Source organism: Urocitellus parryii, chromosome 12 (genome assembly GCF_045843805.1).
Source record: "Urocitellus parryii isolate mUroPar1 chromosome 12, mUroPar1.hap1, whole genome shotgun sequence".
NCBI classification, from domain to species: Eukaryota; Metazoa; Chordata; class Mammalia; order Rodentia; family Sciuridae; genus Urocitellus; species Urocitellus parryii.
Genome location: NC_135542.1, coordinates 65804312 through 65817561, shown reverse-complemented (window position 1 = coordinate 65817561; position 13250 = coordinate 65804312). Strand labels below are relative to the sequence as shown.

Below are 13250 nucleotides of genomic sequence, written 5' to 3'. Positions count from 1 at the left end.
AAACAAAAAGAGAGAAAGAAGGAGAAATTGTATTTTGAAAACCAAAAATTCCCAGAGCAAAGTTGGGTTTGAAAAGATTCAGAAAGTAAAACGTGAATATGTGCGCTGAGGGGGGAAAAACACTATGTATAGGATGCACACGGGAATATAATTACCCAAGATGGAAACCGGTGCAGGGGAGGAGTGGGAGGTTTGCCACCTGCAGCCTTCTTTGCTGAGTCACAAGTTTCTTGCTCATCTGGATGTGTAGATTCCATGGAGTCAGAGCAGAACAATCCATCCTCACAACTCGTGTCCATATTCTCTAAAATTTCTGGGCTGTCACCATCAACCAGATCCAGATCGGTTTCCTGAGGTCTCAGGGGTCGTATCATGCTTATAGCATTTCTGTTCGTACCAAATGTCCTGTCGGAACTTAACTGTGGTTGGCTTAGGTGCCTTTTGGTGAGTGCTACACTTATGCTGAAAACGTTAGGAATCCTTAACCTTGAGGGTGATAGGTGTGATGAACACACTAACTGTGTTCCTTTTCCAGTGAGTGTGTTAGAATGCTTTGGCGTTAAAGAGGGGGTCAAAATAGGGCTTGGGGTGTTGGTCTCACTTGATGAGGATGAATAATCCAATCGCTGGGATTGAAATTTTTTGTTCAGTTCATCACTGTCGTGCTCCTTTTTATTTGATTCAGAATTTCCCTTTCCAAGAAGATTATTGTGAGCTTTCCATTGGGCCTCCTGTTGCCAAGAATACAGCTTCTTGTGTTCTGGTCTCTTTACACCAAAAGTTTCTTCTTCAAATACAGAGCTGCTGTCATCAGATGCTGTCAAGTACGCTTCGCTCCCTATCCTACCACATGGGACACCTTCCTCTGAGGTGTGACTGGAAAGTCTGGTCATGCTCCTGGACTTGGACGTGTCTTTGTTCTCATCTTCCTCATCAGAACTCCAGTCACTTCCGGGAGCCTCAGAATTCTTGCATACGTTATCATCCATTGCAAAACTTACTCTTGTTTTCCTATTCTGTTCTGAGACACAAGGGGTTTTATGCAAGGTTCTCTGGCCTCTCTCATTTTCTTGAACTGGGTTATCAACAGACTTCTCCAGAATTTCCATTTCTAGAAAAGTATACAACATATTGGTACGCTGCCTTTAATAATAAAAACTTCCCATACATGTAGCTTTATGTAACTAGGCTCTGAAGACTAGTAATTTCATATCATGTGAATGAGGTTAATTTAAATTACCATTTGTCTTTTTATATGTCTTTTTTTTAAAATAAAAATTTGAAACCCTAGCTTAATATAAAACATAAAGCCCAGAGGTAGATACGATGGCACATGTGTATAATCCCAGCTACTTGAAATGCTAAAGCAGGAGGATCTCAATGTAAAGCCAGTCTGGGCAATTTTGAGAGAGGCTATCTCAAAATAAAATATAAAGGGCTGGGGATGCAGCTCAAAGGCAGGGCACTTGCCTAGCATGTACAAAGCCCTGGGTTTAATCCCCAGTACTAAAAACGAACAAAAACAGAGTCTTACAACTCAATATAATTGTATTAAGATTAAATTGGTCTCTACAAAGAATATATTGGGGAACAAACTTGACAGACATAATAAAAAAAAGCAAAATGTAATATAGAGCAATTTTGACTACAAAAATAGTCACCCCCCCCCCAAAAAAAAAAAAACAATGAATACCATGATTTCCATTTTAGAAGCAAAAAAAGATGACCCTCTTTCCACTAAATTTCAAAATTATCATAAAGTAAATCAAGACATAGTAAACACAAAACTATAAGAAATAAACTTGGTGCCCAAACTTCAGTAATGAAATATGTAATATCATGAGGAAAACATATACAGAAAAAGTTTGAAAAAAAAAGTTTGCTTTACTTTGTTTAATCATAACTACAAAATATGTTTTTATAATAATATTCATTGAACATGTCTTTAGATATAGCTTATTTTTATTTATAACAATAAAATACACCACAATCTTCATGGTCAGTGAATTAAAACTTTAGACTGAAAAGTAGAAAAGGAGCTTTGAAAACATACATATGATCTTCACAGTCAGAGAACCAGAGGCTGAACAAACACACCCTGCAAGTTTGCACCAGGCAGTTTGTGGGCCAGAGTTCCGGTACAGACAATCTTGGCTGTGCTCAACTGCTAGACAGTGGGAAGGAGATGGAAATGGCTTCTTGAGAAAGCAAAGCAAATTCAAGGAGGGTGAGACAATAAGTAGCTCAGTGGCCTTTGGATTGGAAAAATATGTTGTTTTCAAAATGTCATAACCCAGCAGAGGGACAGCTTGTAAGAGCTGTAATTTTTCTCCTTTGGAGGAAGATAATTGGAACTGAAAGGAGATCAAACCTGGCTAAAATAGTTGGAAAAAGCCAACAAAAATGATTGCACTGGGAGAGTCAAAGCCAGCAGCTGCACAACAAAGCAAAATTAAGAGAGGCTGTAAAACACCGGGAGGAGTAGAAACCTGCACACAGGACACTGGGTCTAAACATGTAGGCAGATATTTTCCTCTTTGAAGCAACAAATGGAAAATCAAAGCAGTCACTAAATTATTTCCTAGTGTTTGTTTCTTTATAAGTTTGCTAGGCCAGAATTAATTTCATGTTTAATATTAGGTAATTTTCAATAAATAATGAATAAAAATATTCTAATCTGAAACTCAGCTAAACCAAGTACCTTGAGGGGAATATTGTAAACTTTAAAATTTAAGTATTACTTCTGTCTGCTGCAAGGAAAAATGTTAAGATGAGAAAAATCAGTTTTTCTTGTGTACCCTGGCTAAAACCCTCAGAAGACAAAATAACCAGATATACAAAGTTCAATGCTATATTGCTCATTAGAAATATTCTTATAAAGCTTCAAAGTTGTCAAAAAAATTAAGCTGTATTTGAATTAACCATAGTAAATGATTTTTCCTTCTTAAAAAAATGCAAAAGTAACTTGCTGTGGTCCATAATTACCTTCTGTCTTTTTTCCTTCTGTGGACTCAGATTCTTTAGAAGATATCTTGCTCATTTCCTCAGATTTCACTACTTGAGGAGGACTCTTTGCTCGGGATAAAAAGCACCCAAACTTCAAATTGCTCAGGCACTGCCCTTCCGAAAGTTTTGGTGTGGAAACCATGGATGACTTCTTACCTTGAACTTCTAAAAGGTCATTAATCAAAATTAAGATCTGAATTGTTTATGCCAATTTGTTAAACATAGAAAAAAAGCATATAAAAACTTTAAGACAAATTACTCTTTACATCAGGAAAAAAGTCTCAAGTTTATCATAATTTAGGCACAGTAACACAGGAGCCCCATTGTCGAGCATCATGGGTCTGTTTTTTATATTTTGAATATCCAAAATATTTTCTTGACTCCAGAGAGAAAACAAATCCCTTTAAGAGAAGTGGTCAAATAAAAACAAGAAACACAAACTAAAACCTGATTATAAATAACTAGAGCATTACAGTTTCTTAAAAAGTCAAGTATTGTTAAATACTCGTTAATATTGGTTAAAAATTGTGTGATAATGACATTGTCTGAGGTACCGGTTGCCAAAACAACCAAAGGAAATATAGATTACCATTGGTACAAATATCACTTGATCACTGTAATGTTTTTTGCTTATCTTAGTTTTCAATAATGAGTTGGAGGGGTTTGCTTCATGGTGATCACAACATAAAGAACCTTAATGACTTTGTTAGAGGAAAAAAAGGGGCAATATAAAATTTAGAAAGTTTGTACAGTAATTCACCTAATCATGGATTTAATTCATCTCTAGGACCTTTAACACTCCTGCTTGTAAGATTAAAAACATGGAGATCCTAGAGAGAAGAGTTTCCAAAAATGAAATTCTTCACTCTGGACAAAGGGATAAGCTAAGTAGCAACTGATAATTAAGCAGTGGATAAGAAAGATATCTTTGTATATTATGTTCTTTTAGATGTATCTTTTAATGTTTTTGTGTTGATCATCTCTCACAGAACTATTTTGAAATAAGATTGTAATGGTTGCATACATTTGATCCTCTGCATCCGTGGATTTCATATCTGTGGACTCAATGTACTGTAGATTAAAAAATATTCTGAACAAAGACTGCCTCTGTAGTGAACATGTATAGATGTTTTTCTTATTATTCCTTAAATGATACAGTATAACTAATATTTACAAACATTTATATTGTATTAGGTATTATAAGCAATCCAGAAATGATTAAAATTATAGAAGGAGGTGCATAGACTATATGTAAATGCTGTGCCATTTTAAATAAGGAACTTGAGCATTCTCAGATTCCAGTATCTACAGGGATCCTGGGATCAATCCCTTATGGATACTGAGGGACAAATGTACATGCATATATATTTTTTTAAATTCCATCTTATATTCAGGATATAATACATCTTTTCTCCACTCCAAGCCTAGTTTCCAATGATCAGTATCTCTTAGTCTATAAAATCTAAGAGGCTGCAATGAAGACAAAAAAATTGCAAATCAAGAATATCAGAGCCGGGTGTGGTGGCACAAGCCTGTAATCCCAGTGACTTGGGAGGCTGAGGTAGGAGGATCAGAAGTTCAAAGTCAGCCTTAGCAGCTCAGTGAGGCCCTGTGTCTAAAGAAAATATAAAAAAGGGCCTGGGGATATGGCTCAGTGGTTAAGGATCCCTGTGTTCAATCCCTGGTACTAAAAAATAAAAATAAAAATCGGAAAAAATAACAATTTTTAGTGGGCCTAGTATGTTCAATCTATTTCAATAAGGGTAAAAGTCACACAAATCTGAAACTTTAATTCTAAATATGGAACTCCAGATCAGCCATGGAGGCACGTTTTTTTTTTTTTTTTGTCATACAAGTAGAGAAAATGATACCAAGTAAGTATTAATATGCAATAACAAAATGCCCTGTAGTCAATAAGTCTATATATTCCTACATGAAATCAGAAGGCACTATTATAATTGTAATTTTACTAATGTAAGAAAATGTTCTGGAGATACAACAGTTATTAAGTAGTAAGGCATTAAAGCTCTCTTCAAAGCCCATATTCTTCCTACCATACCAATATTTTCCCAGTGCATTTTGTGAGACCCAGAGGATGCAAAAAGAGGCATGGAAAAGGCCAAGATTTCAGAATTCTGGACCATCACCCAACACTGCTTTTACCTTTTTTTACCTGCTCAAATTCTACATAATTTTCCTCCTTTTAAGGATTCCATTGCTAAAAGAAGTTTTAAAACCTCTATACTAGGTCATGTAGTATAAGCATAAATTATACTACACCTTGCTGGATTCACCTCTTTTTCAACCTGATGGGCAATTGAGTGGCTTTCACCAGAATAGTGAACTAAGGAAATCTCAATTAATGATAGTTACACTACTCAACCTTAGGTTTTGAAGTTAAAAGCAAGTAACCCCATGTATTGGAAAATCCAAAAAATTTATACACATCATCAAATTCTGCTCAAAACACTCAGGTTGTAAGAATTTCAATCACTGTTGAAAATTAGGATACAAAGCAAAATTGAAAATAACAACTGATTTTTAAAGCAAATATACCTGAAATGAAATATTCAAATTAGTTTATACTTTTCAGGTTGTTCACTAATGCATAGCTGTGCTGTTCAATACGGTGATTTAAATAAATTCAAATTAAGTAAAATTTAAAATTCAGTTCATCAGTCACAAGAGTCATACTTCATGACTAATGAAAGTTCTTTACTCTCAAATAGTTATATGTGGTTCGTAGTCATCATATTGGACAGCACAAGTAAAAAATATTTCTTTAATCACAGAAAGTTCTATAAAAAGTGCTGATTTATAGCTCAAAGACGAAATATGTGGTCTAACCATGTTACCAATTTTTACATTATGAAAAGTTACTTTTTTATTCATTTTTTAGTTTTAACTGGACACAATATCTTTATTTTACATTTATATGGTGCTGAGGATCGAACTCAGTGCCTCAAGCATGCTAGGCAAGCACTCTACCACTGAGCCACAACCCTAGCCCGAAAAGTTACTTTTGAGCCTATAAAATATTGTTATGAATTATCTGAAGAGTAGTCAATATTCCTTTGGGTTTAATTATTTGTAAACAGTCAAAAGTTATAAAGAGTTCTGGAGGTTAATGTCATTTTCAGGGCACATAGCAAGCCAAGGAGCTTTCTCCAAAGTCCTCCAGGCAAATACAAGTGTATCATGTCCATGATTCCTTAATCAACACTAAAAGAGACTTTTCTTTCAGAGGCCAGAGTATTCTCGGCCTTTTGAAGTACATACCTCTAATACAAATACTTATAATCTACTATCTGGCTTCATAGGTCTTCTGTGTTCTTTCAAGAAAACCAGGAGATAGAGTACGACATGGGTTGGAAGAACCAAAACACCATCATTATTAGAGATTGGTATACACTGTCCATAATCCCTGACATCCTGGGCTAACATAATAAATAATACTTTCAGTAAGTTCAACTCTATGCAACTTACTATGGGGACAAATTAAATGCCTTTTAGAATAGAAAAAGGCAAAATTACTAGCTGTCCATGTTTTTTTAACCTATGTAGTAACAAGTTTGGTAAACTTGTATATCATTACCTTCTACATTTAGGGCCAACATTCACTTGGCTACATTCACTTGAGTTCTGGTTTGTTTGGAAATTCCTTCATTTCATGAAAATAATTCCTAATACTATATTTATAATAAAACCTTTAAATCATAAGTAAAAAATAGTAAATCCTATATAGCCAAATAAATCTAACTAGGCTATCTTGGTGAAAATGTTTATACCTTGTAGTTTTGATTGTAGTGCTTTTATCTCTTCAGTTTGGTTTTGGTTGATCAAACGAAGATTCTGATTCTCCAATTCCAGCTAAAACAACACAGTGATATTCTCTTACATAGGAATAACATTTCTAAAACATGCTAATAATTATATTTAGAAAACATTAATATGTTTACTCCAAATGCAGTAAAATAAAATGACATGCAAATATATGAATTTATCATCGTAGGCTATCAAACTAGATAATTATGGCACCAATATTAATTTTTCCACAACTGAGAGTTTTGCAAGTTTTCACCCCCTAAGCTTTTTTTTTTTTTTTTTTTTTGGTACTGGGGATTGAATTCAGGAGCACTCAACCACTGAGCCACATCCCCAGCCCGATTTTGTATTTTATTTAGAGACAGAATCTCACTGAGTTGCTTAGCACCTCGCCTTTGCTGAGGGTGGCTTTGAACTCGTGATCCTCCTGCCTCAGCTTCCAGAGCTGTTGGGATTACAGGTATGTGCCACCACTCCTGGCCCCCCTAAGCTTTTTCCACTGTAAAATTACTTGAAACCAAACTATTTCAGTTTTATTCTGTACTTCAGATACCAAATATATTAATTTTATAATATATACAGATAGGCTCTATAATTATTTAAAATTAACTAATTAGAACTAAAATTAAGTAATTAGAGTAAGACTATTTACACTGATCATCAGGTGTCTATCAATTGTTTAATTTTTGAAATACAATGGATGTTAAAGTAAAAGCTACCTATCTCAGATTTACCAAAAGAGAACAGCACCATCAACTGATTTGAATTTTTTGTTTCACTCAGATGATTGTATATTCTGATTGTTTACCTACTAAAAAAAAAGAGTAAAGTAAAAGAAAAGAAAAGAAAAATATAGCAACAAATACCTCATTTAACTTAACTGTTACCCATTCTTTGATCTTAGCTGCTTTCTCTTCTATTATTTTAGCTTCTTGGATTCTTATTTGTTTCTGAAATAACATTTGCAATTTGTTTAGTTCAAACATAAACTCAGTGGTCTGGAAATGTTACCTGATAATATGCAAGACAAATCCACTTAAAACCTGTCTCAGATTTAGGACATCTACCTGCAAATTATCAGATTTTTAAAAGAGAAAAGTTATCCAGCAAATATAATAAGAATCCACAGAGATAGATGCAAACATTGCTAGTTTTAATAACTGTTCTCCTCTTTCTTTGAATGATCAACACACTGAAGTCAATACACTGAATATATCAATAAAATAAACATTTCTGGAACAGTAGAACAGGGTCAACCAGGTTAGGGAGAGGAGACTAAAAATCTGCTATAATGGCTAGATCTCCCTCAAGCATTAATTTAAAAAAGACCCAGGAAAAATATACACTGAAAAAGTCTAGTTCACCAACCTTAAAATCGGGTTATGATCACAAAACTACCAGGAATATGGTTATCATGTAAATTACAATGGGCGGGGACTGCAGGCCGGTATAAAGCTGCAAACCACTAACAAAGAAATACTAATCCCCAGAGAAATAAAAAAAAAAAAATGCTGAAAATAAACAACAATTTAATGTGCATAACAAAACAATGTCATAATGGTCATATTTAAATTACATTAAATGACTACTTAAGTAAACGACCCTAACACAATTTTTGTAATAAAAATCTAAAATAAACTTCTGTACTTGTTCTCAATAATAGTGGTTTAAAACAGTGTATACATTTCTAAGCAGAAGGATTAGTATCAAACATAAATATATAAAATACAATGTTCTATAAATATTTCCAACACTGTAACAATCTAAAACAAAATTGATTACAAACATTTTATGGACATAATGCTGCTGATAACTAAGTATTTCCTACTTAAACTGTACACATAAATTCTAAGTCTGAATGTGAAAGAACACTGTCCCGTCTAAAAATTGCCAGATCTTGCCTGGACTCACCCTGGACTTAAAGCGAATGCCATTTTACCTTAACCTTTCACCAGCACATGTGATACAATCCTGTTGGTTGACTTAAGTCAGATTTTCCCCTCCACATTTAGAAATCTAGACTCCTTTTAATCTTTGTGTTTATGCACAAATGAATACACACATTTATAAGTCTTTGATGATTAAAATTTTCCTACCTGCTCTTCAAATTGCAGTTCCAAATTTTGAATGATGTCATCTTTTTCCTGTAGTAGAGACTCCAGGTCTTGACATTTTTTATATAACCTTGTCTCTGATTCACTGGTTTGAATATTAGCTGCTTTTAATTTCTGTTCCATAACTTGTACCTAAATTGAGAGAATAAAATGTTAAAATTAAAATTAAATTTAATTTATCATAATATGAAACTTAGAATTTTACTATAAAATTATATAGATTCCTAAAAGGTATCATAATAAAATGAAAATATGAAACAGGAATTGTTAATGTATTTAAAAGTTACAAATTATGAAGACTATTCTGTCAGACAGTTGTACTTTTGGGGTACATAAGGATACACAGGAGATGATGTGAATATTGCTATAACATAACGTATATGCTTACTAGAGCAGTGACAATACACAAAAGTGTTTATATAGAAACAGCAAGTTTCTAGCCCTCATTTTTTTTTCATATTTTAAACAAGGTAGGAATATAAATTAAAAATATGAGCAGTGAGATAAAACTCAAACCAGATGACCTGGTATAACATATTTTGGGGAAAACTGAAACTTAGATGAAAAAGAAATACTCAGTGGAAAAGAAAAAAAAAAAAAAACAAGAGAAACTTTGAGCCCTCAAATGACAAAATCATTAAAAAATTAAAAATTAAAAAAAAACAAGAATCATAGGTAGGAAAAGGCACTTAGTGAGAGCTTATTGATTCATTCACTTCACCAATGCTCATTGAATACCTGGCAAATGCCAAGCCTATTTTCAGTACCTGGAAAGGAATCATAAAACAGACCCAAATATCTTGCATGGAAATTACATTCTAATGGTAAAGAGGGATAAAAAATAGTAATAAGTAGGTAAAAATCATACAGTAAGTCAAAGAGTTGGTAAGATTAACAGGTATGAGGCTGGAGGGTGGGAAGTGCTTCAATTTTAACATCTAAGAGATTGGCCCTGATTAGATTTTCTACAAAACACATTCAGAAGTATGACGTCTTAGGACACATCTGCAAACCTGATTGTTGCTGGCCATATGGGTTATATAAGTCTATCTAATTCATAGGGAAGTTTCAATTTTACTGATACCACTTTGTAGCTGTTTTCTTTTCTTTTACCTTTCTGTGAATCACAGACCTATTCCTTGATTGGAAGTCTCACCAGACTTTATAAGATCTAAAAAAGGGAGGTGTTAAGGATAGCAAGAAAGAAAATAAAGTATTGAGGACTGTACTAAAGAGTTTTATTCATATATTCCAAATAGCTAAGAATGTAATTTTAGCAATAATGTGAAAGCATTTGAGAAATTAATTATCTCTGAAAATTCAAAGTGAATCCTTACTCAATGTTCAAAGTATTTGACTAATTAGATTTTTCAGGTGAAGGGTTGGTTTGGTTTTATTCTTTTAACTGTGAATACCAAGTTTCATCTGAGGATTCACAGTATAAATGTCAATTCAATTTAGATGCCAAATTGTTCTACTTAAATACTACCCACATGATTAGAAGCTATGAAAATAAAAGCAGATCAAAAAATAGGAGGAAAAACGTATTCCAGTATTCAAATTATAATTTCAGTTATCTTTAATTTAGATTCTTTAACATAATAGAGTGGGTTTTCTGCTTGAGCTGAAGAATTAAGATTTGTATCAATGACAAAGGCCCATGTCATGATCAACAGCCCAAGCAGGACAATAAAAACCAAGGGTCAATATGAAGATGGCATTTCCAGCTGTACACAGGGTACTCTGGAGCAAGGAGAGAAGAGTACAGCCAAGTCCAAAATGGTTGTTCTCCTCTGAGGACATAGTAATAGAAAATGAACCTTAAGAAAAACCTAATTGAATAAGAACAGAAATAAATATTACCAGACCCTCAGCTATAGTCTCCTTATATTATGTCTGCGAGCATGCCACCCTCCAGACATTGGATGGTCACATAAAATTTCCCTATTATCACTTAAGAAAGGTCTATGGTTCTGGACAATGATGACCATGATTTGAGAGTTGAACTCATTTTATGAATGAATGCTATAGAGCTCCTTGGATGCATCTTTTTTAAAAAAAATTATTTTTAAAATTTTTTATTTGTTCTTTTTATATATACATGACAGTAGAGTATATTTTGACATATTATGTATACACAGATTATAACATTCAAATTATCGTCCCATTCTTATGATTGTACATGATGTGAAGTTACACTGGTCATGTATTCATACATGAACATGGGAAAGTTATGTTTGATTTATTTCTACTGTCTTTCCTAATCACATCCCCTCTCCCCTTCATTCCCCTTTGTCTAATCCATTGAACTCTTGGATGCATCTTTGCCATCTAAACTTTTAGTTTGATTGTTACTTTTAGAAAAACAACTTTCCCGGGCAAGAAAAATATTGGGAAATGTGCAAAATTTCTTAGGGAAAGAGATCACAAAATAGTTACAGGCAACCCACTTCCCAATTGGTCCTGTTATGACCAAGTTTCACAGGATTCACCAGCCTTCCTTGGTAATTAGTATGAACAAGAATTCTATAGTAAAGCTAAGAAGCTTTCAGAAAAAAATAAGCAGCCTTTTAAAATATCCTCCCATGGCATATGGAAAATAGCCAAGTTCTTTTTCCATTCATTTAACCTGAACCATATAAGAATTTTAACTACTCAGAGACTGACCAATAACAAACACCTAGGAATTCAAATTGGTTTAAGTAAATTCTTGAAATCATCTATACATGTATGCCCTTCAGTATGGAATGCTTCATATTTCTAGTACTTTCCTCCTTTGTTTCTAGGCATGCCTCTGGTTGCATCCGCTCAGCACACTCCTTAATGAGTTCCCTGCAAACCTTCTTGTCGTGAGATTACCTAAGTTCCTGTTCAGAAAAAGGTTAATTCAACAAACTCTGAAGTTCTCAGATCCTGTACATTCTGAAGAACCAGACCACTTAGAGGCTTTTAGGAGACAACCTCTAAGCCACTATGATGGCTTCACTGGTAAGACTGCTCTTCTATACCTGAGGTCTTGGGTGACAACAGAAAGCTGGTGTTAATAAGGTGATTGATGGTAAAAATCTATTTTGGTTTACCTGGGACCATAGGCCACACTTTACCAGTATTATCTCTGACAGGGAACAAAGGGATGGAGAGACTAAAATCTGAGCAACAGAGGTTTTCTGGGAGGAGGGGCTGCTTGTTGCCTTTCTACCCATTGATTAAATACTAATCAGTGCCTAGGAAAATCTGCAGTAAGATAAGAAGGTCTCTAAAAGAATGTGGTAGGGAGGGAAATGGGGAGCTGATCACTCCCCTTAATTCCAGTCCTTGGGAGAGAATCTGAAGAGTGACCTTGGTTGTAAAGCAAAGGGATGTACTCCTAAAAACATCTGAGTATCATGTGCAGTAGGCATGCAACCTATTCTCTATATCCCCCCAGCTTGTAGGCACAGGGCCACCCTTCATTGTATCTCAACTTGCCACTGCCAAGGAGTGAGTAATAAAATGCCCCAGAACATCTCCACTGAGTCCTCCACATTCTCTCTATGGGATTGGTAAACAGTATGCTGGGGCCTCCAAAGCCCTGGGGCTGAACACTGCCTCGAAAGACTGCTCCTTAAGTAGTTCTGGGTTGGTTCATACATACTGTTTTCAAAACTCACAAGTGACCATAAAGATATATTACAGTATTAAATACAAGGGTCACCAAGATTTATCTATCAAAATGTGCAATCTTTTCTTCTGCAGACAACTTGATTAATGCTTATAGAAATAATTCCATTCATTAATAAATAAAGAGAAAAATGTATGAAGCTAAAGTATAGAGTTGAGCTGGCTTCTGCTTTTAGTCAAGAAACATTCCCTTTGGGTTAATATAAACACAGTCATTTAAGTTTTAGGTTCAATGAAAAGATAAGCTGAATTCAAGGAACATAAACATTAGATAGGCCACAGGGGAAAGTGTTAAAGATAGCCAAGGATTCAGTTACTGTAACTTAACGCAAAGGCCAAAAAGGTGACATAATCAGTGTATGAGAGTTCATCTGTTCTCTGTTTATATTTCTTGTCAATTTTTTAGATCCATTGAGGTATTTACAGAAAAAAATCTTTCTGAAGCATAAATAAAATAGTCATTGAATAAATTTAGAGTGTTGTGACAAAGAGGAATATCCAAATATTTTGCTAGCTTACAGAAATTATGAGAGATTTGCAATTCTTCTCTATCCTTTCCATTTAAGACAGTATGTCTAACACAACCAATCATGGTGTGCTCTTGCTTAAACATGTACAGCCTAGAATTAAATGACTCTTTACCTG

The 13250-nt window shown here is 34.2% G+C and overlaps 1 protein-coding gene across 1 annotated transcript in view; it reads right to left on the bottom strand.

Annotated features, from left to right (window-relative positions):
• The window catches only part of Plekhh2 (pleckstrin homology, MyTH4 and FERM domain containing H2), a 107903-nt gene that overhangs the window by 54824 nt on the left and 39829 nt on the right, over positions 1 to 13250 (bottom strand). Inside the window, exons 4-8 of the mRNA XM_077791884.1 lie at positions 8928 to 9077; positions 7698 to 7781; positions 6795 to 6876; positions 2986 to 3171; positions 156 to 1111 (exon numbers count right to left, since the gene is read on the bottom strand). Coding sequence (XP_077648010.1) covers positions 156 to 1111; positions 2986 to 3171; positions 6795 to 6876; positions 7698 to 7781; positions 8928 to 9077 — 1458 coding nt within the window. The remainder of the gene's footprint in view (positions 1 to 155; positions 1112 to 2985; positions 3172 to 6794; positions 6877 to 7697; positions 7782 to 8927; positions 9078 to 13250) is intronic.